We start from the raw sequence: 26,943 nt of genomic DNA, 5'->3' as shown, positions 1-26,943 counted from the left end.
GTAGACTGCCTATCAGAGCGCTGCACAGGGGTAACGCAGGGGTTAGACTGCCTATCAGAGCACTGCACAGGGTACAGCAGGGGGCTAGACTGCCTATCAGAGCGCTGCACAGGGGTACACGCAGGGGGTTAGACTGCCTATCAGAGCACTGCACAGGGGTACAGCAGGGGGCTAGACTGCCTATCAGAGCGCTGCACAGGGGTACAGCAGGGGTTAGACTGCCTATCAGAGCGCTGCACAGGGGTACAGCAGGGGGTCTAGACTGCCTATCAGAGCGCTGCACAGGGGTACAGCAGGGTGGCTAGACTGACCTACCAGAGCGCTGCACAGGGGTACAGCAGGGGGTTAGACTGCCTATCAGAGCGCTGCACAGGGTACAGCAGGGGTTAGACTGCCTATCAGAGCGCTGCACAGGGGTACAGCAGGGGTAGACTACCTATCAGAGCGCTGCACAGGGGTACAGCAGGGGGCTAGACTGCCTATCAGAGCGCTGCACAGGGGTACAGCAGGGGGCTAGACTGCCTATCAGAGCGCTGCACAGGGGTACAGCAGGGGGCTAGACTGCCTATCAGAGCGCTGCACAGGGGTAACGCAGGGGGTTAGACTGCCTATCAGAGCACTGCACAGGGGTACAGCAGGGGGCTAGACTGCCTATCAGAGCGCTGCACAGGGGTAACGCAGGGGGTTAGACTGCCTATCAGAGCGCTGCACAGGGGTACAGCAGGGGGCTAGACTGCCTATCAGAGCGCTGCACAGGGGTACAGCAGGGGGCTAGACTGCCTATCAGAGCGCTGCACAGGGGTACAGCAGGGGGCTAGACTGCCTATCAGAGCGCTGCACAGGGGTACAGCAGGGGGCTAGACTGCCTATCAGAGCGCTGCACAGGGGTACAGCAGGGGGTTAGACTGCCTATCAGAGCGCTGCACAGGGTACAGCAGGGGGTTAGACTGCCTATCAGAGCGCTGCACAGGGGTACAGCAGGGGGTAGACTACCTATCAGAGCGCTGCACAGGGTACAGCAGGGGGCTAGACTGCCTATCAGAGCGCTGCACAGGGTACAGCAGGGGGTTAGACTGCCTATCAGAGCGCTGCACAGGGGTACAGCAGGGGGTTAGACTGCCTATCAGAGCGCTGCACAGGGGTACAGCAGGGGGTAGACTTCCTATCAGAGCGCTGCACAGGGGTAACGCAGGGGGCTAGACTGCCTATCAGAGCGCTGCACAGGGGTACAGCAGGGGGTTAGACTGCCTATCAGAGCGCTGCACAGGGGTACAGCAGGGGTAGACTGCCTATCAGAGCGCTGCACAGGGGTAACGCAGGGGGTTAGACTGCCTATCAGAGCGCTGCACAGGGGTACAGCAGGGGGCTAGACTGCCTATCAGAGCGCTGCACAGGGTACAGCAGGGGGCTAGACTGCCTATCAGAGCGCTGCACAGGGGTACAGCAGGGGCTAGACTGCCTATCAGAGCGCTGCACAGGGGTACAGCAGGGGGCTAGACTGCCTACCAGAGCGCTGCACAGGGGTACAGCAGGGGGTTAGACTGCCTATCAGAGCGCTGCACAGGGGTAACGCAGGGGGCTAGACTGCCTATCAGAGCGCTGCACAGGGTACAGCAGGGGCTAGACTGCCTATCAGAGCGCTGCACAGGGTACAGCAGGGGGTTAGACTGCCTATCAGAGCGCTGCACAGGGGTACAGCAGGGGGTAGACTACCTATCAGAGCGCTGCACAGGGGTACAGCAGGGGGCTAGACTGCCTATCAGAGCGCTGCACAGGGGTACAGCAGGGGGTTAGACTGCCTATCAGAGCGCTGCACAGGGGTACAGCAGGGGGCTAGACTGCCTATCAGAGCGCTGCACAGGGGTACAGCAGGGGGTTAGACTGCCTATCAGAGCGCTGCACAGGGGTACAGCAGGGGGTTAGACTGCCTATCAGAGCGCTGCACAGGGGTACAGCAGGGGGTAGACTGCCTATCAGAGCGCTGCACAGGGGTACAGCAGGGGGTAGACTGCCTATCAGAGCGCTGCACAGGGGTACAGCAGGGGGTTAGACTGCCTATCAGAGCGCTGCACAGGGGTACAGCAGGGGGTAGACTGCCTATCAGAGCGCTGCACAGGGGTACAGCAGGGGGTAGACTACCTATCAGAGCACGGGAGGGGTCTCTCTCTCAGTCTCTCAATCAGTCTCTCACTCACTCACTGTCTCAGTCTCTCACTCAGTCTGTCACTCACTGTCTCAGTCTCTCACTCAGTCTCTCACTCAGGCTCCATTACTCAGTCTCACTCTCACTGTCTCAGTCTCTTGCTCAGTTGCTCACTCACTCTTTTTAGCTCACTCAGATCTAAGACATACAATAGGTACATATTGCCAGTGTGAACATTTTTAGTGCGAAAGAAGCCCTTTCTCATTGTTAAGTTAAAGAATACTAAAAATTCTTCATAATATTGCATTTCTTACAAGAAACAAATATTTTTAGTAACGATGAGTAACAATACTTTATCAACTGTACTCAGTCTTCACCTGTCTGTTGCTTTTCTCTCTCTCCCTCTGTGTGTCAGACCTCGATCCCAGACTCGGAGTGTAACCTGGACCCTAACTGCCTGTCCCGCTGCAGCACGGAGCTCTTCTCCGAGGCCAGCTGGGAGCAGGTGGACAAGCAGGACACCGAGGTGAGCCGCCCGGCCCGAGTGTGGGGCGTGGGGCCTGGGGGGGCGCGGGGGGGGGCGACGGGACGTGGGGGGGCGCGGCCAATGGGAGCTAAGGCTGTTCTGGTGTTCGCAGGTGACCCGGTGGTACCCGGACCACCTGGCGGCCCAGTGCTATGGCTGCGAGAGCAGGTTCTGGCTCGCCACCAGGAAGCACCACTGCAGGTAACTCCTGCTGCCGGTCACGTGACATCACACCACTCTCAGGAAGCCCCACCCCCCTCAGGATCGAGCTCGTCTGTTGAACGTGTCTGAGCAGTACTCTGTCCTTATTTTCCTTTTGCCGTTATATACAGCTGCATCACGGCCTTGTGTTGCCAGGAAGCTGCTCCTGACATGTGGTTTACGTTCTTTTAAAAGCCTGGTTTTCATTCGTTCAGAGCAGACGGTATACGTCGGGCATCGCTGAGCGAGATGAGCGTATGCGGTGTGTAATGGGCCGGTCCCGGAGGCCACTTCACAGGGGTGATATGAGAGAACCCCCCCCACTGTGATTGTCTGTTTTCATATCCCGTCTCTGTGTCTCCTTGTCCAGATGGGTTTGAAGAAGCACTCCCTCCCTGTTAACAGGAAGAGCAGAAAGCACTGCTGTCCGACCCTCTGTCTTTGTGTTCGCTGTTTTGATCTCTCTGGTACTTTGCTTTGAGGGAGTGTCCTTTAAGCACCTTTCACAGGACCATAGAAAGCAGGTCAGGCTGTGTGTGTTCTTTCCTGCTTGCTGCGGCCGATAAACAGTGTTGTGGAGAAAGAGCGGTAACCGTCGGCGATGGAATGGCAGCTCCTGTGAGGAAGCGCTGGTAAACTGAACGGCCTGTAATGTCACACGGCTCTTTAGCGCGGTGAGACACACGGCCCTTTAAGAGGAGCGTGCGTGGATTTTTGCCCTTTTCCGGCGGTGCGGCCTCTGGGCGGTGGCGGCGGGTGTGGCGGGTTCAGGCCCAGGGCGTGTCTGTGTGGCAGAGGCCCTGGGCTACAGGAGGCCCTGTGCTGCCGGAGGCCCTGTGCTGCAGGAGGCCCTGGGCTTCGGGAGGCCCTGTGCTGCCGGAGGCCCTGTGCTGCAGGAGGCCCTGCGTGGCAGAGGCCCTGTGTTTAGCTGGGGAAGCGGCCCCGCTGCCCTGGAGCCCCGCTGCCTCTGTGGGCTGTCGGATAGGAATCCTGCTAACGTGCTGGGCCTGGGGCCTTGTGTAGTAGTGTGTAGGGGACAGGATGGGCTGTAACACACTATGTATCGGTGAGGATAGCATGTAGCCGTATAGTGTGGACAGTTTGTAGAGGCGTGTCGAATAATTGTGTAGAAAGTGTATAACATGGTGTGGAATGGACTGCATGTAACATTGTTTGAGGGGATTAGGGACAGTATTATACAGTGTGTAGGGAATCGCAGACAGTGTGTAATACAGTGTGTAGGTACAGGCGATGGTGTGTAGTATAGTGTGTAGGTACAGGCGATGGTGTGTAGTATAGTGTATAGGTACAGGCGATGGTGTGTAGTATAGTGTGTAGGTACAGGCGGTGGTGTGTAGTATAATGTGTAGGTACAGGCGATGGTGTGTAGTGTAGTGCGTAGGGACAGGCGATGGTGTGTAGTATAGTGTGTAGGTACAGGTGATGGTGTGTAGTGTAGTGTGTAGGGACAGGCGATAGTCTGTAATATAGTGTGTAGGTACAGGCGATGGTGTGTAGGTACAGGCGATGGAGTGTAGTATAGTATGTAGGTGAAGGCAATGATGTGTAGTATAGTGTTTAGGTACAGGCGATGGTGTGTAGTATAGTGTGTAGGCACAGGTGGTGGCATGTAGTATAGTGTGTAGGGACAGGTGACGGTGTGTAGTATAGTGTGTAGGGACAGGTGACAGTGTGTAATGTAGTGTGTAGAGATAGGTGGTGGTGTGTAGTATAGTGTGTAGGGACAGGTGGTGGTGTGTAGTATAGTGTGTAGGGACAGGTGACGGTGTGTAGTATAGTGTGTAGGGACAGGTGACAGTGTGTAGTGTAGTGTGTAGGGACAGGTGACGGTGTGTAGTATAGTGTGTAGGCACAGGTGGTGGCGTGTAGTATAGTATGTCGGGACAGGTGATGGTGTGTAGTATAGTGTGTAGGCACAGGCGATGGTGTGTAGTATAGTGTGTAGGCACAGGCGATGGTGTGTAGTATAGTGTGTAGGTACAGGTGGTGGTGTGTAGTATAGTGTGTAGGGACAGGTTTTGGCGTGTAGTGTAGCGTGTTGGGGTAGGCGACAGTGCTTTTCTCAGCCAGGTGGGGGCGCTGCGCTCCCCAGTCTCAGCCGTTTCTGACCCCCGTACCTCTCCACTGTCTCCCCTCTCCTTTGCAGGGGCAGGGAGGCTGCTCCAGAAGCCTGGTGAGAAACGGCTCCACAGTCCTCTCTGCCTCCTCCTCCTCCTCCTCCTCCTCCTCACTCGCTTCCCCAAGCCTGCACCACCCTCCTCCCTCCTCCCTCCATCCTCCCCGTTTTATTTGCCTTCTAACGATCCTCACCCTCCCTCACCCGCCCCTTTCGCTCGGCGTGTTGAAATAACCTCTCTCTCTCTGCGCCTGGCCGTGTGTGCGTCCAGACCCCCCCCACGGCGCCGGTCTCCCCCCTCGGTACCCCAGCGCTGCTGTTTATGTTGGTCTGAGGGTGGAATGCGCAGCCCTGGGGCGCTAGGGAAGCGTCCGCGCCGTAGCAGGGGCAGCGATTGGAGGCTTTGTATTTAGATCCAGTCACTGAGCCTTCCCTGGGGCTTAATGGAGGCTGGGCAGTTAAGTACGCAACGGGGGGAATTGTGGGTCCCAGATCAGACGGGGCGCACTCCACCGTGTCACTGCTGCAGTGTGTGTTTTGATGAATGGGGGAGAACCCCCCCCCCCACACACACTACACACACACACACGCGCACACACACACACACACACACACACTCCCTGACCGCATGCTATTGCCTCAGACTGACCTTTGACCCGTGGAAGCAAGGGGTCTAAAATGGCCCCCGCACGTCACCCCCGCGGCTCTAAAAACACCAGGGCGATGCAGCAGGAAGCTCCGCAGACGTCCGCCCCGCGGGTCACGAAGTCTGTCGCTATGACTCGTGACGATGTCACTTCCCGTCGCGCCGCAAAGAATCGAGCCGTCGATCTCGGGGACCCCGGTCGGCGGAGGGGTGCTGTGTGTGAGTGCATGTGCATGGCATCGCACTGGTATCCCTTACGTGTGTGTGTGTGTGTGTGTGCGCGCACGCACGCGTGTGCATGCGTCAGGACAGCACAGCACTAATCTGTGTGCTGTGTGCACCTTTATGTGTCTGGCAGGCAAGCTAAAGCCTCTGTCAGTTGTTGCCATGGTTATTCATATTGGAGATACTGGACAAAGTCTAGCAACCCTCATCAGCCATGCAGATGTAGTTACCCCCTGGAAGAACTTGAGGGCCTAGTTCTATGGGGGACAATGTTAAGGTACACTATAGCTGCTGAGGCTTAGCATGAGCTGAGTATCACCAATCTGCCCTAAACCATATTTCAAACCCGTAGAATACATCAATTATTAATGATTCATAAAGAAGCAAACAGATAAGTAATTTCAGAAGTTAAAAGGTAAATCTGTCCTTTAATATTTTAGGTCAAATCAGTTTGCGTAAGCTCACTCTTTAATAGCAGTTTGTGCGTATTGTTGGTTAGCTGCAGTTCTTGGAAACGGGGCTTGGTTCTGTGAATATTCAAGGGCAGAACTGTGAACGGTATTAATTCGGTACATAAAATGAAACCTACTCATGGCCAAGTGAATTCGCACTTATTTCAAGTATGTTTTCCCTTTACAAGGTCTATGAACACAGAATCTCATGCGTATCTGTTTAGGAAGTGGATAGTAAAGCTTGATTTGTAGTGCAGTTAAAAGGCGTTTTCCCCAATCCCCAATGTAAGTATGTCATAGGACAATCCTTACAAATTGACTAGTGCAAACATGCAGCCATATTTGTTTTCATGTTGACTTTAAATGTTTGTTAGCAGTGACTGCAACACTCATAGATTCAAAGAAATGGCCACAATTGTAATGGCTGTAAGCACAATACACTTGGCAGTTTCACCACAGAGTGACTGTTTTATTGCTACTTGCATCTAATGGAGTGCTGCTTAATTTGTTCCCTGGTGTCGTGAATTTGGAAAGCGAAACTGAAATGGTTGAATTCCCTTGCAAATGCATGTGCGAGCAAGGAACTAATATGGATCCAATTGAATAAGCAGGTTTAAAATCTGTCTTTTTTATTTCTTCACGCCATGTTTGTTTTGCGAAGGTGGTAAAAAATAATTTGTTAGTCTTTTTGTAACTAGGAGAAAAGTTTGAACCATTTCAGAGTTTATATTATTTCATCACATGATCTTCTCTTCTGGATACTTTAGGAATTTGGAACACAAAGTGTAACTTTCTTTATACATGCGCTCCCCTCAGGAAATGCAGGCCCTATCTAGCCTGAGAAATACAACACTCAGCCCTCAGTGTGTGAACTGTCCGGCCTCTCTGTCGCCCCCTGCAGGAACTGCGGGAACGTGTTCTGCGCCAGCTGCTGCGATCAGAAGATCCCCGTGCCAAGCCAGCAGCTGTTTGAGCCCACCCGCGTCTGCAAGACCTGCTACGGCAGCCTGCGGGTGTCCAGCGGGCCCCGGGACCTGGAGCTGGAGAAGCCCATCACCGCCAGCTCCAACTAGGGGCCTCTGGGGGGGCCTGGACACGCACGGGAAGGGGGCCCCCCCGGGCCCCCTAAACATGCACATTGCAGAGGGACTGAAGAGCCCAGGGGCGCGAGTGTCCTTTGTACATTCTGTGTGCGGTGTGTATATATCGGATTTTCCCCGAGCGAATGGAAGTCTCGTGTATATACAATGGCGCGTTGTATATATGGAGATCGCTGTACAAAAAACGAAATGCCATGTTTTGATAGAGGCTAAGCACTTTGGATTGTATGAGGCGCGGCGCGGTGGGACGGACGGACGAACGAACGGACGGACGCACACGCACAGGACCGCTGGAAGCGCTGGGCGTCGAACCCGAGGCCGCGCCGGAGCGATTCGCGGAGACGGCCGCCTCGCGGACTCTCGAGCGGCGGCGGGGGGAGGCGGTGGAGCCCGAGGCCTGCGCTCATTTCAGATTCGCTTTTCGTTTCCTCTAGCTTTTCGTTCGTTAAGATTCATTTTGAGACGACTTCAAAGCACCATCATCTCCCGACGTAGTTTCTTTGTTGTTTTTCACGTGGTTTTGGCGCTCGGGAGGGACAGGGAAAAAGGTGTGGGACTGTGACGGGTGTGGTCGAGCTTCGGTGCTGCGAGTTTGAGGCGATCCTTGCAGGCGTCCCCTGTACCCGACTCCTGGGGGGTACGCCTTGGGGGGGGATCCGGAAGAGAGGATGCTGGAACACAGGAAGGGTCTTGGGTGCTGTTTTTTGTTTTGTTTCTGAAGAACATGAGGACAGATCGAGTTGAGAATCGGTCTGCTCGTGGGATCCTCCTCCGTATCCCGCCTTGGATTTCCTGTCCCTCGTCTGGAGTCCATAGCCTCACGCGTGCGAGCCACAGCCCCGCACACTGGCGTTTCCCCACACCGCGGCCCCTCCAGCGCCTACCCAGCGGCCCGGCAACCATTAGTATTCACTGCGCGCCTGCCAAATGTCTTTTCCTTTAGCTTACCAAACATTGAATGAGATTTGAATTTGCTTCTAACGGGCAGGTTATAGAACTCCTAGGCTATAGAACAGACGTAGCCTTGGCTTCAGAGGGCTGCAGGGCTTCACGAATGCGTCAGTGTTTTTGGCTGCAGAGCTGTCAATCACAACGAGAACGAACATGCCAGTTGACCTCCTGCAATCGTTTACGAGGTGAAAGGGGAGGTGATTAGATATACAAGCAATAGTGTGATGATGAAAGCCAGTCAGGGAATGTTTGTTGGGTGAACTTGCTTTTGAAAGGGTCGCTCTTTATCGATAACCCCAGCAAGACACCACCCCAGGAGACAATCCAGCTCTGGGGTGGGGGCAGTCAGTGTGGAGCAGCCAATCACTGTAGATTACCTGTTTACTGATTGGTCCTGTAACATGTCATCCACGCTCGGCACCTCTACAGTGGTGAATGACGAGGGGGAACCTTACCACCTTACTCCGTCTCTCCAGCGACACCCTCTCCAGTTAGTGGGCCATTCTGGGGCTACGGCCTCTAGCGCGTTGTTAAAATAGAAATTGAATGAATGGAAAAATATACACATATAAATATGTAATATTTAAAATAAATATATATCTTTGAATAGTGGCTCAGAATAGTGGTCACTAGAGAGTTTTTTTTTTGTGTTACTCTTTTATTTTTTAAGTCGGAGGAAGAAAAGGAAGGAAAGACAAAAAAAAAAAAGAAGAAGAAAGCTCCTGAAGGAGCCGATCTTTGATATTCGAGCTGTCTGTTTGCTGGCGGCCGAGCTGCAGGTATAGAGCTTTTGAGAGGAGCCGGGGGTCTTGTGGGTACGCCGCAGAGGTGCGTCCGTTTTCCCCTTCCCGTCAGTGCCGTCGGCACCGCGTTTTCTGTTCTGCTAATTCTCATTTTGTGTTATGAGCAGTCGCTCAGTATGTGACAATTGAATTGCTGTAGGATAATCACAGATTAGGAGAGCTGGTCCAGGTGAGCAAAGTCCGAGCACCTGCAATCTTACACGAGCAGCCCACGCACTGAGAGGAGAAGCGGGGGTCTGAATATGTGTATAACTCCATCCCCCATCCCAGGAGACCCTTTGCGTGAGTGTGTGTGTGTGTGTGTGTGTGTGTGAGTGTTTGGGGGGGTGGGGCTTCTTTGCTGCTCCAGGAATGGCCTGAATTTATTTGTTGTTTTTGGAAAGCAGTTAAGTATTGGTTTGTTCAGTGAGAGGCTTTCAGCTGGGCTAATTTAGAAAGTTCAAAGATTTATGTTGATGACCACCCCAACCCATGACTCGGAAGCACACATTCACCTGTGCGAAACAGCACCCCCACCCCCCACCCCCCCTCTTTTTCGCCGCATTTCGACTGAGCCATAGCTGTGTGATTTACAAATGTTTTAAAAGGGAAAAGTATATATAATTCCCAGGTACAGGGTAGGCCCAACAGTTGGAGGGCATTTTGTGTCCCATAAGGCCACAGTAGTCCTGGCTTCTATTCAGGTGCGAGTGGGTTAGCATTGCTGCTAGTGAGGTCAGAGCAAGCTTTCCGTCAGCAGGTCAGCCGGTAGCCGATAATCCTATATCCGTTAGATCACTAAAGTAGTACAGGCGTGGGCCCAAATGTGAGATTGGAACGGCCTGCGCTCACTGCCGCAGAAGACCCGCGTGGGTAACGTGAAATAGAAGCGTCCGGCGTTACCGCAGTATTATGGCCGAGGGCAGTTGAGACTCCGTTTCTTGGTTCCGTGAGCAAGGGGTGGAGTGGGGAAGTGCGCGGTACATACGCTTGGCTCTTCTGGGCTCGGATTTAGCCGTCTGCTGATTTCTTCTGATTTACTTGATTTAGAACACTGCCGTTCTCAAGATTCCGTCGAGGATCCCTGCCATTGGTCGGCAATCGGGGGTTGCTGGGTCTGTCTGAGAGAGGGGGGTGGAGTCAGGTGCCAAGCAGTCCTAATGGGCTCCCAGACTGGGATCACTTATGCTTTTGGGTTTCTCCCTCCTTTGTTTAGTTGAAAAGCACTTTCCGAGTTCTCGCGTCTCTTTCCTCTCTGTCCAGGAGGAACTTATGTATTTACAGCTAGCTGTACATACCCATTTTCTGTATCAACAAAAAAAAGTGCTCCTTTGCTCAGTATGAATATTTTGTTTTGAGTTTACTTTGAAGAGCATTACTACATTGTAGATTTTGAGAAATTTGAAATAAAGTTTGGCATTTGCACATTGCATTTGCTCACCGAACGGAGGTGTTTGTGCCACTTTGAGATGTTTGGAGAACCACACTCTTTGAGAAGAGATGCTATGAATTATAAAGGGCCAGATCGAAGCTGACGCCTCTAGCTAATTTATTGTTTCCAGTTTTCCCAGTGTGAGACTGAGGACGTACCATTTTGACGACTTTTATTAGACAAGACAACAGCAATAGGAACAGGAGGTAGGGGGATTTTGTTTTCTGTATTGGTTGAATTAAGTTGTGGTTGGCTCTGTTGGTCATCACCTCAACATTTGGGATGTACAGAATGAATTAATAAAAATGTTGATCAATGTGATGACAAAGCAGTATCTTCCTTGGATAAAATGGCGCCGTCACTGTCATGGACAGTAAAAATGATAGACCAATGTAAAATGGCAATGGACAAAAATAATTAAATGAGGATTATTAATGTAAAAGTACATTAAACATTAATAATAATGACTGAATAGTCATTATTATTAATGTTTAATGTACTTTTACATTTAAGTACAAGATAAAAAGCAAATTATCTTGTTAGCGGGTTTTCTGACAATATAGTTCATGCACTATTTGAGTACGCAAGAAAATGGCCAACATAAAAGTAGGAAAAAGGTTTTGAAATTACATGCTTCATTGAGCAACTTTATTAGTGTTTTTGGTCAGAAGTTTATGATTATTTTTGGAATAAAATAAAAATTCTGACTGTGGCAATTCAGCACTGAAATCTCACAATAAAAGGAAGCTGTAATACTGAAACACACCCTGAGGGTCGTCAGACATTGTTCACTGCACAGTATAAAGAGCACGATATCTGTATCGTACACAGACTTCATGGGGAGCTGAAAGTAATGGTGAGTTTCAGCTGACTTCCTGTTGTTTCATTTTAAACACTTATGCTTTGGTAATTCAACACTCCTTGCACACACAAATAAATTATTTACACAGCACTAAGCTTGGAGTAAAAGATGAAAAGTGGTTAGCTGAATACTCACAAGTGTCGATTAGTCAACTGGGTCAGATGTCCACCCAAAAGACCTAATTCCTAACTCCAATATGAATGGAGGGTGTGCCGGTGAAGTCAGGATTAAGTAAAATATGTAAAATTTTAAAAATCCAGCAGTTTTAACCGCTAACACCCTTGTTCAATGTATGGCACTCTGAATACCGAACACAAGTGCATCAACAGTTAAAACACCCCACTTATCCAACATGTAAAATATATTTGATTAAATTAATTAATTATTATTAAAGATATCAATTATCAATTAAATTTCTGCATTTGTTGATAGGCAGAGCAAACTGTACATCAAAATGTGCAACTTGCAACCAGGGAAAAATGTAGAAATTTATTCAGTTATCACAAATATTTTTGTCTAACCTTAATTTTGAGGTTCAACTATCTTAAAAAAAAAAAGTACCAAACCACAGCATGTGTGTCAAAAAGTAATCCAAGGATGTGCCACAATCAAAATTCAAAAGCCAAAAGAGTAGAATATTCAAAAATGACCATGAAATGTATAATACCAAACCTAGATGCAGGACTCAGATGCCCACTTCAAACTAACTCAAAAACAGTTAAAAACAGACTTCTTGCCAAGTTGCTCCAACTAAAAAGAAGTTGCACCTTCTTTCTACTGAAAACGAGGGTGGGGAGTCTGGGGACACACCCCTTCACCAGGCCTGTGTATACTTAATTAATCATCTGGGAGGATCCAAGGAGTACTGCTTTCTTACCTTTTATATATATATATATATATATATATATATATATATATATATATTTATGGTTCTGGTCTATTTACAATATAACACATGTTGTTACAGTTAATGATCTTCTCCTAGGAAGCATTATGGTGACATTAGATATTAATATTTTGGGATCTTTTTGGGGGCCACGGCTTTGGCTATTATGGACGTGATTTTAAGCTACTAGATGATCAGACAGTTACACAAAGTTGCAAAATCAGCATAGACACCCTGACCTCTGCTTTATTCTGGTATGACCTGACCAGAATTTTCAATATTGTGCTTGTAGATGTATTAACCAAGTTGAAGAATTAAATGAGTACACACACACTCTTTCTATGTCTTACCTCAGCATGTCTTATCATGCTGGCTGAGCACTTTGAAGCTTCCAAGGGCAGAGTACAGGCCCAAATGTGAATTAGATGTCTGACAGGTAGAATGTCTGCTCTCGGTTAAAAAAAAAAAAAAAGAAATTAAAAACTGCCCCTTGCTTTAGTTCTTAATGCTGAAAGTGAAGAAAATGTAATACTGTGAAAATGTGATTCAGTATGTCTTATTTTATTATTTTGAGTAAGAAATGCTACAATGCTCCGTTGGCACATTAGAACCTCTTAATAAAAACAGACTTAGCTTTACTAGCCTGTTATTCCCTTTATACTCCCTAAAAAATTTAATGCACACTATTTCCAAGATGAAGTACTCTATAAATTTTTTAAAATTGTTTTATTGTACTGTAGGCAAGCAGGGGGGCTGTGGAGCCACTGATAACCTGTAAACTGCTGTGCCTATCCGTGAGGTATGAGGTTTGTTACCCTGTTGTCATTGGGATTGGAGAACGGAAATGAAATTGAAGGCTGCTCTCGGGGTTGAGAATGGAAATGGTTACATAATTAACTTACAGGATAGCGACGCCTATCGCGACGTACACAAGTGCATAGGTTCAAGATGTAAGAAGAAACTAGAGAAGTAAGGATGAGCGAAGGCATCGTCAGGACTCACCTGTAGAGTACTTGTTCAGCGAAGAATCTACAAGACAAAGTACAACTGCACTGGAACACACTATCATCAAAACAATCTACAGAACCTAACTATCAATTATCCTAGCTAGTACATGCGAATTAGTGATTGCACTTTCTGCCAACTAACTCAACAGTTCTAATATGCGTTGTCAAGCCACTCAAGCCCTATTAGCAAGAAAGCAGCTGGGAAAGCATTGCCCAAACAGCACTACTGCTCAACAATGCCTGCTTGATGCAGTCCTTAGAATGAGGCTAATAAGGTACTAACTTAAACCATACAACAAACCAATTGCTGGGATACAAAGGTAGAATCTAATCTAGCTACACTATGGCAAAAGAATAGCCCGCTTAGAGCTTCTGGGTTGACAGTGATCTGATTGCTTAAACTTAGGACACACACCATGGGCTCATTCAAATGGCTTTTTTTTATGTCTTCTCAATCCTCACCTGACCTTGAAACCGATAAAAGTCCACCATTTCAAAGGACATTCCAACTTGTTAAATGCTCCTTGAAGGAGCTAGGAGCAAGTAGGCTCCTCCTGAAGGATGCTTGAGTAAGGAAACTGAAGTGCATTCATTCTTTAAAGTGGTCATAGGCATTTCCAAAATATGTGTTCTGAGTCTCAAATGCATTATGATTGGTCAGTGGATCAATGATGTCACATTCCAAAAATATGTTAGAGCTTTCAATATGTGATATTATCAAAAATGCTTAGAATAACACCATATATGGTTGCACTGTTCTTCCAAGAATGCAATCTGGGATTTAATTCTGGGATACTTCCAAGATCCGTTGCCATGTATTTTGCTTGGAAGGATGAAACATCTTTAGAATACTTCCAAGCTTGCATATCCAATCAAAAAATTACATTGCTATCCCTAACCATAATTCTAATTCTAACCGTAAATCCTATTTTTACCCCTCATCTTAAATATTAGATTTTTCTATTAATATGAATCACAAACAAAATAAAATCAGTTCAATGAAATTCATACAAGGCAATGTGTTTGAAGGAATTCATGACAATTGTACTTCCCTGAAAAAAATGTCAAAATAGATAAGGATATTGTTCTATGTCTCAAAAGTGAAATTATGTGACTCATTCAAAATCATAGAATAACCCTAGCACTAACTCTGACCGTACCACGTAAGTATAGGCTTTATTTAGCCTCAACCAACGGTTGTGATAGAATTACACAAAAACACACATTCTTCATAATGTTAACTCTTCCTACAAAAGTTTAAGCCAGTCAGGGAAGGATTACATTATAGCAATGCAAGCACCCATCAAAGAAACAAAGGAACACTAATTACCTTGGATGACCACTACAACAGGTTGAGATCAAGGAACATTGGCATTTGCCCTACCATGTAACATTCGGAATGCTTGTTTTAGGTGATGTGCAAAATTCTAGGTAAGGATGTTTGTATGTTTGGCTGTCCATTCTGTCATGTGCTTGTACTGATGCGGATGTAGTTGGGTGCATTCATTTTTCTTTAACATGAATAGCCATTAGTGCGGTGATTGTTTATGAAGATGTTGAGAAGGCGACGTGGACCATGTTAGGTAAGTGTCGCATGGACTGGGAAAGATATATTTCTCCCTATAACTGTCGATGGTACCACAATGACTGCCTCTCAATCTGCAAAGAGCCTGGGGGTGGTCCTAGGAGACCAGCTGGACGTCCAGGAGCACATCACGGTCCTGCAGATTCCTCCGGTACATCAGGAGGATTTGACAATGCCTGACCACGTACTCCACCCAGCTACTCGTCCAGGTCCAGGCCATGGTAATTTCCCGTCTTGATTTCCTGCAACTCTCTCCTTGCCTGCCAGCCTGTGCTACACAGCTGCTACAACTGATTCAAAATGCTGCCCCCCCAAAATTGTCTTCAACCTTCCTATGTTCTGACATGTCACTCTCCTGCTGAGGTCACTCCACTGGCTACCAGTCGCTGCCAGGATCATGTTCAAAGTCCTGACCCTGGCCTGTCAACTATGATGTGTTTTGTGATCTTGTTTTCTTTATCCTTCTATGATATAACACTATTAATAACCTATTTTAACCATATTGTCATTCATCTAATGTGTATTCTATTACCTTTGGTTTTGTAAAAATAAAATCTTTTATTTTTGACAATTGTTTTGTCATACTTAACTGGAAAAGTGTGAGAGGAACAGGAAGGCCCTCACATTGAATGAGTAATAATATGGTTATTCTTCATACACATTATCGAGGTCTCTTACAGTTACAGCCTACCTTCAGTAACATTTCACTACAGATTGCCATGGGTTGGACTGACAAGCACTACGAACATAGATGTACACGCATAACCACATCTCCTGCAGAAGAGCTTGAATTGGTTTAAAATAATGGTTAGCTTTTTAAGACTCATCTGAATGTGTTTGGATAAGACCAAGTGAAATAGGGCAGTAGGCTCTGTGTAGGCCTTCATAACAGAAAAATTACATAGGATGACTCCTAGGGCTTGAAATTAGGTTTAGGATTAGAATTAGCATCAGGAATGTGGCAAATGTTAGGGTTCAGGCAAAACAGTTATGTTTAGGAGCTAGGGAAAGAGTACAAGGATTGGTGTTGAATTTTGGATGATGCAATCTTTTTCCTTTTGAGTCATAACACTATAGTATTTTGATATATTGCAAAATACATTTCCATAACTTCAAACACACTTCCTTGAATTTATTTTTCAATACATGATATTTAGATAGTTTTTCAAATGGAAACATCTGATTATTATGTAACTACTAAGGCTAGAAATAATTTTTTGGTTTTGTTTGAAGATTTGGGTTAGTTTTGGGAAAACAGTAAGTGTTAGGATTGAGGCAAGATTTTCGTTATGTTTTGGAGCAAGAGAAAGGGTAAAGGCAAGGTTTGATTTATTTTGTGCCCATAATATGTAAGAAGTTAAATTCAAGTTTCCTTTTAGCAAGGCTAATTTAGAGGTGTTTAGGAGAGCTTTAGCTGGTTTAACTGTTATTGGGCTATTTTCCCATCCATTTTAGTTGCTTTTAATCCTTCTGTGGTCTCTAAGTTTGCATATAGGATCTCCAGATTGATTGTGACCAAGTTACCGAATCCAGTAGCTGTATGCAGTCTCTACCTGTAGGAAATTGTATGTATCCTTGATGTAGCGCTGGTGTTGGTTTGATAGGGAGCTGATGAAATACTCAATGTATTCTCTGGTTCTGTGGTATTCACTGTTGCAGTTGGAAACACAATGGATCCCCCTGCCTGGACCTCATATGGGTCACTCAATGTTTCTGGTGGTTTGAGTAAGTAAAACATCCATGGGGGGGTCTCTCCCATGATGAAAAAACCTTTCTTGGTTTCTCTTGTAGTTTCCTGTAGTGTTTGATGCCCTGAAGTTCCTGGGCTGCTACTGTGCATTTTCTGTAGTGTTCTTGATCGATTAGTTATCCCTTTGCCTCCTCTATGTACTGTGATCTTCCCGCAACACAACACTCCCATTGTCTGTTGGTTTTGTTTGTTGTTTGGCAGTTGCTATAGTGCTTGCTTGTCATCTACTGTTTGTGTGTTTTTAACCTTTAAGTTTGAGGATTTAATGTTTTCTTGTTCTTCTGTGCTGTCGGATGATGTCCACCAATTCCCTGGGTATCTTGTTTGGGTTCCCAGTTGGATCTAGGTGTGAATGGTGTGTGTAGTTTTGCTTCTGTTCTTTTGAAGAATACTGAAAATTTTACTATCAGGCAAACAATGTAATATCAGGCCATAAGGGCTTTATAAATTTGGCATTGCCAAATATGTGTGCTCATATATGCCCCATGCTGTTGATTCGGGGAGTGTAGACAATTTGTGGTTCTCCTCTGAAACATGCAGCGTCACCCAGCTGGTTTTATTCACACCACAGCCACAAGCTGCACACACAGAGCAGAGGTGGAGGAGACCCAATCATATGCCTGTGCAGAGAGCAAGTCACAGTCACCAGGACAGCCAACAAGGTTGCTTTGAGCAATGAACAGCACTGTCCATGGTGACTGAATCCCTTCCATATATCCCTCGGGTGGTGCGAAGCGGATTCCAAAGGTCCTGTGGAGCTGGCAGCCCCAGTCATCACTGACATGGGTCAGATTCTATCTGAGATTGTGTACCATGGACATTTTGTGTCCAATAAGGCCACCATACTCTGCTAGACCTCTCTTCAGGTGGGTTACCGTTGCTTCTAGTGAGGTCAGAGCAGAACTTTCCGTTACCATTTACAGCCACATGACACATCAAGTGTTAAAGCAGTATTATGACAGTTGACGGTTCAATCTAGGTTATTTTTCGCATTTGCACATTGCATTTGTTAACCAAAGGAGGTGTTTGTGCCACTTTGAGATATCTGAGAATGACACTTTGAAAAGAGATGCTATGAATATAAAAGACCAGATAAAGTTGACACCTCTGTAGCTAATTTATAATTTCCAGCTTTCTCGATGGAAGACTGAAGATGTACCACTTTATTTTATTAAATAAGACAACACAGCTATAGGGAAAGGAGATTGGCAGATTTTGTTTTCTGTATTGGTGGAATTCAGTTGTTTTTGGCTCTGCTTGCCAACATTTGGGATGTACAGAATTAATTATGTTGATTAGTGTGACAGGAAAGTTCCCTGGAAAAACCTCCTCATAAACAATAAAAGATGACCATTGGAAAACCCATGTAGAATGGCAATGGACAAAAAAAAGAATCAAATGAGGATTATTCAGTCATGTTTAATGTACTTTTACATGAAAAATATCAAAAGCAAATGATCTTGTTAGCAATTTTTCCTGACAATATAGTTAATGCACAATTTAAGTGAACACACAAGAAAAGGTCAAACACAAAAAAGTAGGAAATGAAAGGTTTGAAATGTAGTGTTTGAAATTACACATGCTTCATAGTGCGACTTTACAAGTGTTTTTGGTCACAAGTTTATGATTATTTTTGAAAAAAAAAAAATTCTAACTGTGGCACTTCAGCACTGAAATCTCACAATAAAAGGAAGCTGTAATACTGAAACACACCCTGAGGGTCGTCAGACATTCACTGCACAGTATAAAGAGCAAGATATCTGTATCTACACAGACTTCATGGCGAGCTGAAGGCGCGTTTCAGCTGACTTCCTGCTGACTGTTTTAAAGGCTTACGCTTGGGTAAGTACCTCTAAACTCCCTCCTCACGCAAATAAACCTTATTATTTACACAACACAAAGCTTGGAGCAAAATGTATGATTTCTCTATTGCTTACAGAAAGTTGGTAAGCTGTACACTCGCTGGCAAAGTGAAATTTTATTAAATGAAGTCAATTAGTCGACTGGACCAGGACTCCACCAAAGGAAAGAAAATAAAAAAAGTTCATTTCCTGAAAAACTGCCCCTCGCTTACGTGCTGCGCTTCACTGCCGAGGTGAAGAAAATGTGATCCTGCAAAACGTCGTTCGGCTCGTACTGATTTTATTATTCTGAATAGGAAACGCTGCAACGCTCAGTCGGCACATTAGAAACTCTGTTAATAAAAATAGACTTGGCTTTACCAGCCTGTTATTCCCTTTATACTCTATAAAAACTGGAGTTAACCCTATGTACAATATTGAAGATCAAGTAGTGCTAAAAAGATTATTTTTTTATTGTACTGCAGGCAAGGAGAGCGTTAGTAGGGATGTGTGTTAAAAACGTGTTCTCAGCTGCAAACTTATTGGACACACGCACGAAGGAGAAAGGAGCTGGGGGTCCCCAAATGCAAGAAGATCCGGTAAGAAGCAGGACGAGACTGCGGACGGTGCCTCGCTTGGCCTTTCCTCGGTGGTGTCACCAGGAGCTCCACGGACCGTGAAGCTGACCCTGAGGAGCAGGTTCCTCCTGTCTCTAGCACATCGATGGCTGGCGGGGACACTCAGACGGACGACTGATCCCACACCTGCAAAAAGAGAGACGGACACTGGGTTACACCCATCTCCACAGAAACACAAGGACAAACCAGTCTCTAATAGGCCAGCGGTTCCTAAGACAGATGAAAATACTGGAGGTAGTGACCCTGCACATCTGTCGAGACGGTACTACAATCTTCATAAAATTTTGTAGGGGCCCTACTGCCTCTGTTTTAGTCATTGTATTAGGAATTACAGGACAGGATATTTTAAAACCATTGCTAGATGTCTACAGCTTTTCATTACACTTGGAAATAAGTGAGCCACCTTTTCCATTTCAAATGACCAAGTCTGACTTAAGTCACCAGTGTACCACTTGTACCTGCGCAGGAAGCACTGCAACTGAATTGTCTGCACTCTGACTTGCTAGTGAGCCAGTAACAATTAGCCACACTCAGTACAGGAGTGCTATTGCCAATCAAAGTAAGAGGTAGCCCCCTCACGGAGGACATCAGGTTGCCTGTGAGCACCAAGAACATCACTGGGTAGGAACTAAGCCAACTTCATTCACCTTCTATAAGAAACCTTGCTTTTTGGTCCATACATCATGATGATTTCATAATTATTCTGTTCACCAAATCTTTAGGTTCTCTTCTGTTCATGAGAAACTATACTTCACATTTTTTCCTCATTTTATCTGCCGGCTCAAGCGGGCTCACCTTGTTGACGGGCGTGAGGGGGGTGCGGACGGAGCCGGTGTGGAGGCGGGGCCTCTCGTCAAACATCCTGCCGGGCGACCTCTCCCTGCGGCTGTCCAGGATCCGGCCCGGGGACTTCTCCCGGTCCAGGGGGCGGGCCGGGGACTTGTCCCGCCGGAACTCGGTGCGCCCCTCGCGGTAGCGGTGCGGGGTGCTGGGCTCGCGGTGCAGGCCCCCCTCCTGGGTCCCGGGGCCCGAGGCCAGGCGCTTGGAGATGTGCTCGTTGTAGGAGGGGGGGCCTCTCTTGTTGGGGCTGCTGCGGAGGTCAGGGCAGAGAGGGGAGTGATAGAGAGGCACCGACCACTCAACAGAATTTAAATGAAAGGCTTAATCACAGGCAAAGAGGCACATGTGCCTCTCAAATGCATGACTAATACAGCTTAGAGGACCCTCAGAGCTAGCAGGTGAAACATAAAGGCACTTATTCCTTTTCTTTTAAATTATCACACAGCGCAAGGTAATTTGTCTCAGTTTATGAAAACTAAGAGCACGGAATATTAACTCCGCTGCTGATTTGGCTCAGGCAGCCAGCAGTAAAATAACAGTGGGTGGTGCTGTTAGGCTGCCAAGCACAGCCACACTTAAAGCAAGAGTCCGTGATTTGACACGACTAACTTACTTACTGAGAAACAAACTGATTTTTTTTAAAAAGAGACCAACGTGCACATAGTTGCACCTGATTTGCCTGAGCTCTGGGTTAAACCTCCAATCAGAACTGGGTTTGGCCAGTGTGCGGTCAGCCCCAAGAAGCCGTGGGCATGCTTCTGCTGCGCCTCGGGCACGGCTGGCCCACAGCCAAGGCAGATTAGCACAAACCCCTCCCAGGCTCCAGACTGTGAGCATAAAACACGGCCTGGGGAAACCTACAGGGGGCCTCTGAGTATCTGCCAGAGAATCCCCACAGCTCCAGCTGGTGATTTACAATAAACTCTTCTTACTCCTACACTGCCTAGCATTCATTTAGCAGATGCTCTCATCCATTGCAACTGAAAATGCAAGAGCGGCTTGCTCTTAGACTCAGACAGGGTCAGACGCCCTCGCGTTAAACACCCTGCAGATTCGGCCCTCCCACCTGCGGCTGGACCCGGTCCTCTGCAGCTCCCCGGACTCGCGCACCAGGTTGCCCTTGCAGCAGATCACCCGCAGCTTGTTCTGGTAGGAGGAGGCCAGGTAAATGGCTCCAGAGGAGATGGCAGGGCCCAGGTAGCGGGGGTTGGGAATGTCCAGGTGAGCTTGGGCTGGAGAGCTGGACAGAGACGGACACATATTGGATACTCACATAGAGGTGCAAGGTCCCCACCACCCCTTATAGTGCAAAGGCCAATGTAGGCCAATAGGACCTCCTCACTTGAATCTTTAACGGAATACACCTTCTCTATAACACATGGTCTGCTTTAATGTTGAAGTGATGGAGGAAACAGCCCCGCACAAAGGCATATTTATTAATGTAATGGAGAATATTCTCTCTGGTCTATGCATGCTATAACGGCAGTTGAAATATTTAGCAAAAATGAAAAGTTGCTCAGAATATAGTGTTTGGAAACTCACACAGAAAAATTGGCACGGCATTCAAAAAAATCACACAAAAGTTTCCTCCAGTTATTTTATAGGCATCTATCACTGAGAGATGCCAAATCTGGAAGGGCTGAAACCTGTTGGTGTATAACTGTTACTGAGCCAACATTCAGCATGTTTAGATTCGCTGCCACTGCAGTTGAAGGGTGGTCAGATTTACCCCAGAGTAGAGTGTCCCTGTACTTCAATGACATCCAAGGAGTTAAAGTAGGTCACAAACAGGTAGGGTTCTCTGAAGGCTGTGACAAAGAGGAGAACTGTTAATACATACACAAACACACAGCCCCCCAAAATTATAAAATGGCTGCATAAAATAACAAAGGTCATGAGATGCATTTTATGTTAAAAATATGGGAAAATTATATTATTTTACACTAATACCATGCTCAGACAAAAAGTGGAACAAGTAATAATTCCCCCCCTGAAAAGATAGGTGTCAAAATTATATCCACCACTGTTTTTAGTGATTTGTCCACACTCCCAAACTCGTTTGAATCCCTTGGAAATTTTTACATTTTTAATATTTAATTAAGGATTCAAACTTGCAGTCCCACTGCCTGGCTGAAATAAGGAGCCCAGCTGCACTCTGTGCTGATCCATGTGGCGCTCATGGCAACGCTCAATAACAAGACCGATAAACAAACCATATTATTGTTTTGACTACAGGGTATACTGTTAGGTAGCCTAAAAATAACGTTCATGTGCGAGCCGTGCTATCCGCATAGCCTGCAGGCTATACATTCCAAATGGAGGAGCCAAGAAAAATTGCAGCTCCTCTGCACCTCAAGAGTGCCGTTTGGAAATATTACGGGTTCAGTCAGTGTTGGCATTAGCACAAGATTCTGTATTTTTTACAGAGGAAAAAAAGAGCCACCATGCAGTTCTATAAACGCAGATATTTTGAGGTTTATTATTTTATTTTATTTTTTAAAGACCATAACAGGCAATGACCCAGACAAACCACAGCAAAATAATTACTTGTTTCTTTGAGTCTCCTTTGAATAATTAATCGTCTTTCGGGGGTCTAATATTTGTGTTGATCATAATATTTATAAAGACGTTGGTTGCATTCTGAGATTTAAAGAGAAAGTATTTAATTTGAGTGAAAAATTTAAAAAAGATATGCTCTAGTTAGCTTGCTCAACATGCATGAATTGAAACAAAAATTGCTCCTAGGAGTTTTTAACAGTTTTTCATATTATTAGCCACTGTGGAAAAAATGTATTTTAAATACCATCAGAATACCATTTGTACCTTAATCTGTTACAGTGTGATCATACAATTATGAACAGCATATATTTATTGTGATATTGTGAGTTGGCATATTAAGGCAGAAATTGTTATTTTTATCAGAACAAAGATTTCATGTAAAAGGCAGATTTTGAAATATACTGCATTCCAAAGACCATTCCATGGGCTAGCACAACCACTGTTCTATGCAGTTGGAGACCAAAAAGATTGAGTAACAGTTGATCTACAGTCATTTTTATTGTATTTTTACAATCTTTCCTAATTTTATTTTAATAAAAACTCAAGATACTGTTTTCTTAGTTATAGCATAGCATGTTTAAGCTATTTTATTTTTATTTTTAGCGACAAGTTTGATGGGAAATTAAAACTGGGCCATAATAATTATACATTTAGGCAACATTTTTTTTATTGACATTTTTATGATTGAAAATGTAAACAAATTCAAAAGCATTTCACTTATTCATGGGACTCATTCAAACTCAGGTCATGGAAAAAGTGACAGCTCTAATGGTCACCTATACAGAAACAGAAGCACTTACCAAAAGAAAGGGGTAGGCGGCTCCATTTAATGTCTTCATTACGGCTCCTCCTGCCATATGCATCCACAAAGACTCCAAACTCTGTTGAGACACACACACCTTTCACATATGCATATGCAGAACATGCATTTTAAAATGTTTCATGTAAGATTAACCGAGATGATGAATATCTATATTTAAACACTAAAAGCCTACCTGTATTTGAATTCCAGTCATTACGTGTCAAAATACTCCAACAAAACTTAATACTGTTGCATGTATGAGCGTTGTGAAGGTGTGTTAGCATGTGCGAGTGTGTAAGGCAGCATGAGGAAATGACAGAGAGGAACACTGTGTTGGCGGAGGCTGCTGACCATGGAAACAGAGCAGATACTCCTCTTTCTGTGGGGTGCTGTTGATCTGCATGATGGAGATGGGAAAGCTGTGGGAGGACGCGGCGAAGACAGCGGAAGCCAGCGAACCGTCATTTTTGTCCAGAAACTCTGAGGGCAGGAAAGAGAGGTGAGAGAGTGTTATAATGTGGGACTTTACACACTAAAAAAAACTTTCTCTCGACAGTTCAAGACCCTAAGGACAATAACAGCTAGGAATTTAAAGGAACATTTATAGGAATATTCAACAGGTTTGTAACGTCCCTTACCTTCCAGCACATACTGCTTCATCTCAATCTCGTAGAACTTGTTGGTTCCGATGATGATGCTGTAGGTGGTGAAGTGGATGCAGCTGCAGGGCTCCAGGGTCTCGATCTCCTGAGAGGGAGAAGCAGGAAGGAGAAGTGACCATGAACGGACCGTGAAGAGATTGGAAGGAAAGTGGCAGGAGTGTGGAGAGGAAGAGAAAAGGATGAAGGGTAGAGAACAAGAGAAAACATGGAGAAAGGAGTGGAAGTAGGGACCATGTGGTAAGAGGAGAAGAGGAGAGGGACATTTCTGTCAGGTGCCAGAAAGCAGACTCGTTCATTAATTCTGTTACAAGCAGAAACCCAACATCTCCTATCGCACTAAAGTTTGCCAATACTTTGCTGATTTCTTCAATACTTTGCAGAGTATCCAAGCAGCTTTTTCACAGAACAGTGCTTGCCCTGCTCAGGCACGTCTGATCAAGAAGCAGTCTAACGATTTTCATACTGTGCGTGTCGTAGGGGTGCGCCGCAGCCTCACCTTCCTTATGCAAAACTTGTTGAGGTTGTCATTGTAGCGAAGGATGATGATCTTGTTGGGCATTGCGGCGCAGATACACTGTCCGTTCTCAATCTGCGGACAGGGGGAGAAGGGCACCATTTTCAGGCTTAGAAACAAAATGTCTTACCATCAGAATTTCGCTACATCTCATGTTGTACTCCATAATGCTGCCACATTCACAGACGGGGTGGCCCTACCCGGCCTGCAGCGAAGAGGTGGCAGCCTTTGACCGCTTCAAAGATGAAGGGGGAGATCTCCGGCTGGGCAGGGAGGTGAGACTGGGACAGAGACTGCTTCACCTTCTTGATCTCGATCAGACACAGTGCTCTTTCCGCCCCTGGTGGCCAAACACAGTCACTGCATCAGACTTCATATGAAGATGCGCTACAACAGCAGGGGTTGCCAACCCTGGTCCTGGAGAGTCACAAGGCTTACTGGCTTTTGTTTTCTCGTTAACAGCATATTTAGACACAAGAAATTTGGTGTGGTGATTAAATGGTCTCATGAGCTGCTTAAATTGGTCTATTAAGCCCTGAGTAACAACCACCACCAGCACACTGTGGTTCTACAGCATCAAGGTGGCAACAAATCAGAAGATTTTGATAGATGGTGAGGCCCCGGAATTAAACAGTCACTACATCAGTTGCATGTTACAGAGGCGAGCCACTCACCCATGATCATGAGGAGCTTGTCGTGATCCTTCAGGATGTGGATCTGAAATACGGAGCCGAGGCCGGGGATGTGGGTCAGGGAGTTCTTGATGACGTTCAGCGCGTACAGACCCTCCTCTGAGCCCACCATCACTATCTGAAGAGGATGGGAAGATGGAAAAACAATCAGTACACTGCAGAGTCGTACACAGGCAGAGGCTAGATGAGTAATAGGATGGGATTGGTACAGGCTGAAAAGCACAGCGGTGAAAAGGCACTTCCGCGCTGAATGTGTGCCACTGAAAAGCACTTCAAGGACACTCAAGTCGTCATGCCAAATACAGTTCAACTGCTGATTAGTTGGCCTACGTGACCCAGTCTACATTGACCAACCAATCTCCTCCTCAGTACCTGATCAGTGAGGGGCAGGGTGCAGTTGATGTCTAGACGGTCATCCCCCTCCAGCTTCAGCAGAGAGTTTCCCAGCAGTTTCTGCATGGAGACAGGCAGGTTTAAGGAGGGACAGACACAAAGCTACCCCTTCTACCTACGTCAGTCTAGCCACAGGTCACGTACAAACCCTGGCAGTCTTTGTACATTTTCTTCTACTCAACGTTATCACACATTGTTTCAGAAGACATGGTCATGTCCCCCGTCCCCATTCAACTGGTCATTATCTGCTCTGATATGTCTGCAGGCACTGTAAAAGGGGAGCTGATTTGTGCCTCCCATACATTCCCATACATAGGGAAACAATGAAATGGTTCCCCAGGAACAACTGGAATGAAATTCCCAAAGACAGCTGTCAGCTGAAAAAACTAAAGGTGCGAATGCATAGAAGATAAATCTGAGTAAAGCATTTCCTGATCAAAAGGCCACAGGTCACAGAGACAATAACTTCCATGCTGCTCAATGCTTTTAAGCTCAAATATTTAAACATCAAGTAACCATGGCTTATATAGCCTTGCTTTCTGTTGTGATACAATACAAGCACAAGCACATAGCCTGCACACACACATGTCCCTCTTGATTTTTTGGAAAACATCACTCAGACAGAAAACCACACTGACACGGTATTCATGACGATGACAGGTGAGGCGAGGTGACGGGACGGTGTGATTTGGCAACAGTGAGGTGGGGAAGCCATGGGGTGGCAGCCGAACAGGTGTGGAGCTCCTGTGCCACATCGCAGACACCTGCACTGCAGATGTCTCTCCTGGGCATGTGCGTGTGTGTATGCACGTGTCTATAGCAAAGGAAACACCTACAGGGATACAAACTGGTGTTCAGAGGCCATTTTAAGAATGTTTCATTCACTATTTTTAAATACCAGGTAATAACTGCTGCTTGTGTGCAAGGGTGTGTTCTTGTGTGCGTGGGGTGAATGCGTGTGGGTATAGGGCTGTCACTTTTTTTGTTCAATAATTCTAAATTTTGAATATTTAATTAACGGTTTGAAGTTGTAGTGCTGTTGCAAGACGAAATGGACCTCAGAAGTCTTGTCATTCCCTTCAGGTTAGTTACCGTTCACACATGTAAGACGTTTGCTGTTAGTGTAACTTCTACCCGTTAGTGTAATAAATAGCATATTTTTTCATTTTGTACTGTTGTATATATCGCTGTAAATATCTTCATTGTTGTTACTGTTGCTGTTCTGGTTATTTCCTTATTCAAGTACTTTCTTTAAATGTATTTGCTGGCTAAATGTGGCTTTGACTAGCTTGAAAAGCCCTTCCCATGGAACCCACT

General features: G+C 46.2%; 2 protein-coding genes and 1 long non-coding RNA gene across 12 annotated transcripts in view; 2 read left to right on the top strand and 1 right to left on the bottom strand.

Annotated features, from left to right (window-relative positions):
* mtmr3 (myotubularin related protein 3) overlaps positions 1 to 7,540 on the top strand; it is a 30,885-nt gene extending 23,345 nt beyond the window's left edge. For 2 of the 5 annotated variants that reach the window (XM_064354187.1, XM_064354186.1), the window contains 4 exons: positions 2,559 to 2,669; positions 2,782 to 2,870; positions 5,038 to 5,064; positions 7,232 to 7,540. In XM_064354187.1, the coding sequence (XP_064210257.1) occupies positions 2,559 to 2,669; positions 2,782 to 2,870; positions 5,038 to 5,064; positions 7,232 to 7,403 (399 nt within the window). In that variant the 3' untranslated portion in view covers positions 7,404 to 7,540. The remainder of the gene's footprint in view (positions 1 to 2,558; positions 2,670 to 2,781; positions 2,871 to 5,037; positions 5,065 to 7,231) is intronic. The other 3 variants (XM_064354190.1, XM_064354188.1, XM_064354189.1) reach the window with 2 other exon arrangements.
* A 6,209-nt stretch (positions 7,541 to 13,749) lies between these two features.
* LOC135265014 (uncharacterized) lies at positions 13,750 to 18,010 on the top strand. Of its 2 annotated transcripts, XR_010332831.1 has the most exons (3): positions 13,750 to 15,156; positions 16,595 to 16,660; positions 17,257 to 18,010. It is a non-coding gene; the product is annotated as an uncharacterized LOC135265014 (long non-coding RNA). The 2 variants fall into 2 exon arrangements; XR_010332830.1 differs by having other exon boundaries at positions 16,595 to 18,010.
* Positions 18,011 to 18,084: 74 nt separating this feature from the next.
* LOC135265010 (citron rho-interacting kinase) overlaps positions 18,085 to 26,943 on the bottom strand; it is a 77,554-nt gene continuing 68,695 nt past the window's right edge. For 3 of the 5 annotated variants that reach the window (XM_064354178.1, XM_064354181.1, XM_064354182.1), the window contains 11 exons: positions 25,606 to 25,686; positions 25,216 to 25,351; positions 24,742 to 24,881; positions 24,524 to 24,616; positions 24,004 to 24,112; positions 23,717 to 23,845; positions 23,364 to 23,444; positions 21,734 to 21,812; positions 21,071 to 21,244; positions 19,960 to 20,254; positions 18,085 to 19,290 (listed from right to left, as the gene is read on the bottom strand). In XM_064354178.1, coding sequence (XP_064210248.1) covers positions 19,267 to 19,290; positions 19,960 to 20,254; positions 21,071 to 21,244; positions 21,734 to 21,812; positions 23,364 to 23,444; positions 23,717 to 23,845; positions 24,004 to 24,112; positions 24,524 to 24,616; positions 24,742 to 24,881; positions 25,216 to 25,351; positions 25,606 to 25,686 — 1,341 coding nt within the window. In that variant the 3' untranslated portion in view covers positions 18,085 to 19,266. The remainder of the gene's footprint in view (positions 19,291 to 19,959; positions 20,255 to 21,070; positions 21,245 to 21,733; positions 21,813 to 23,363; positions 23,445 to 23,716; positions 23,846 to 24,003; positions 24,113 to 24,523; positions 24,617 to 24,741; positions 24,882 to 25,215; positions 25,352 to 25,605; positions 25,687 to 26,943) is intronic. The other 2 variants (XM_064354180.1, XM_064354183.1) reach the window with 1 other exon arrangement.

The sequence above is a fragment of the Anguilla rostrata genome, chromosome 10 (assembly GCF_018555375.3).
Source record: "Anguilla rostrata isolate EN2019 chromosome 10, ASM1855537v3, whole genome shotgun sequence".
NCBI lineage: Eukaryota > Metazoa > Chordata > Actinopteri > Anguilliformes > Anguillidae > Anguilla > Anguilla rostrata.
The sequence above is the reverse complement of the archived record's forward strand: the minus strand, read 5'-3'. Positions and strand labels throughout refer to the sequence as shown.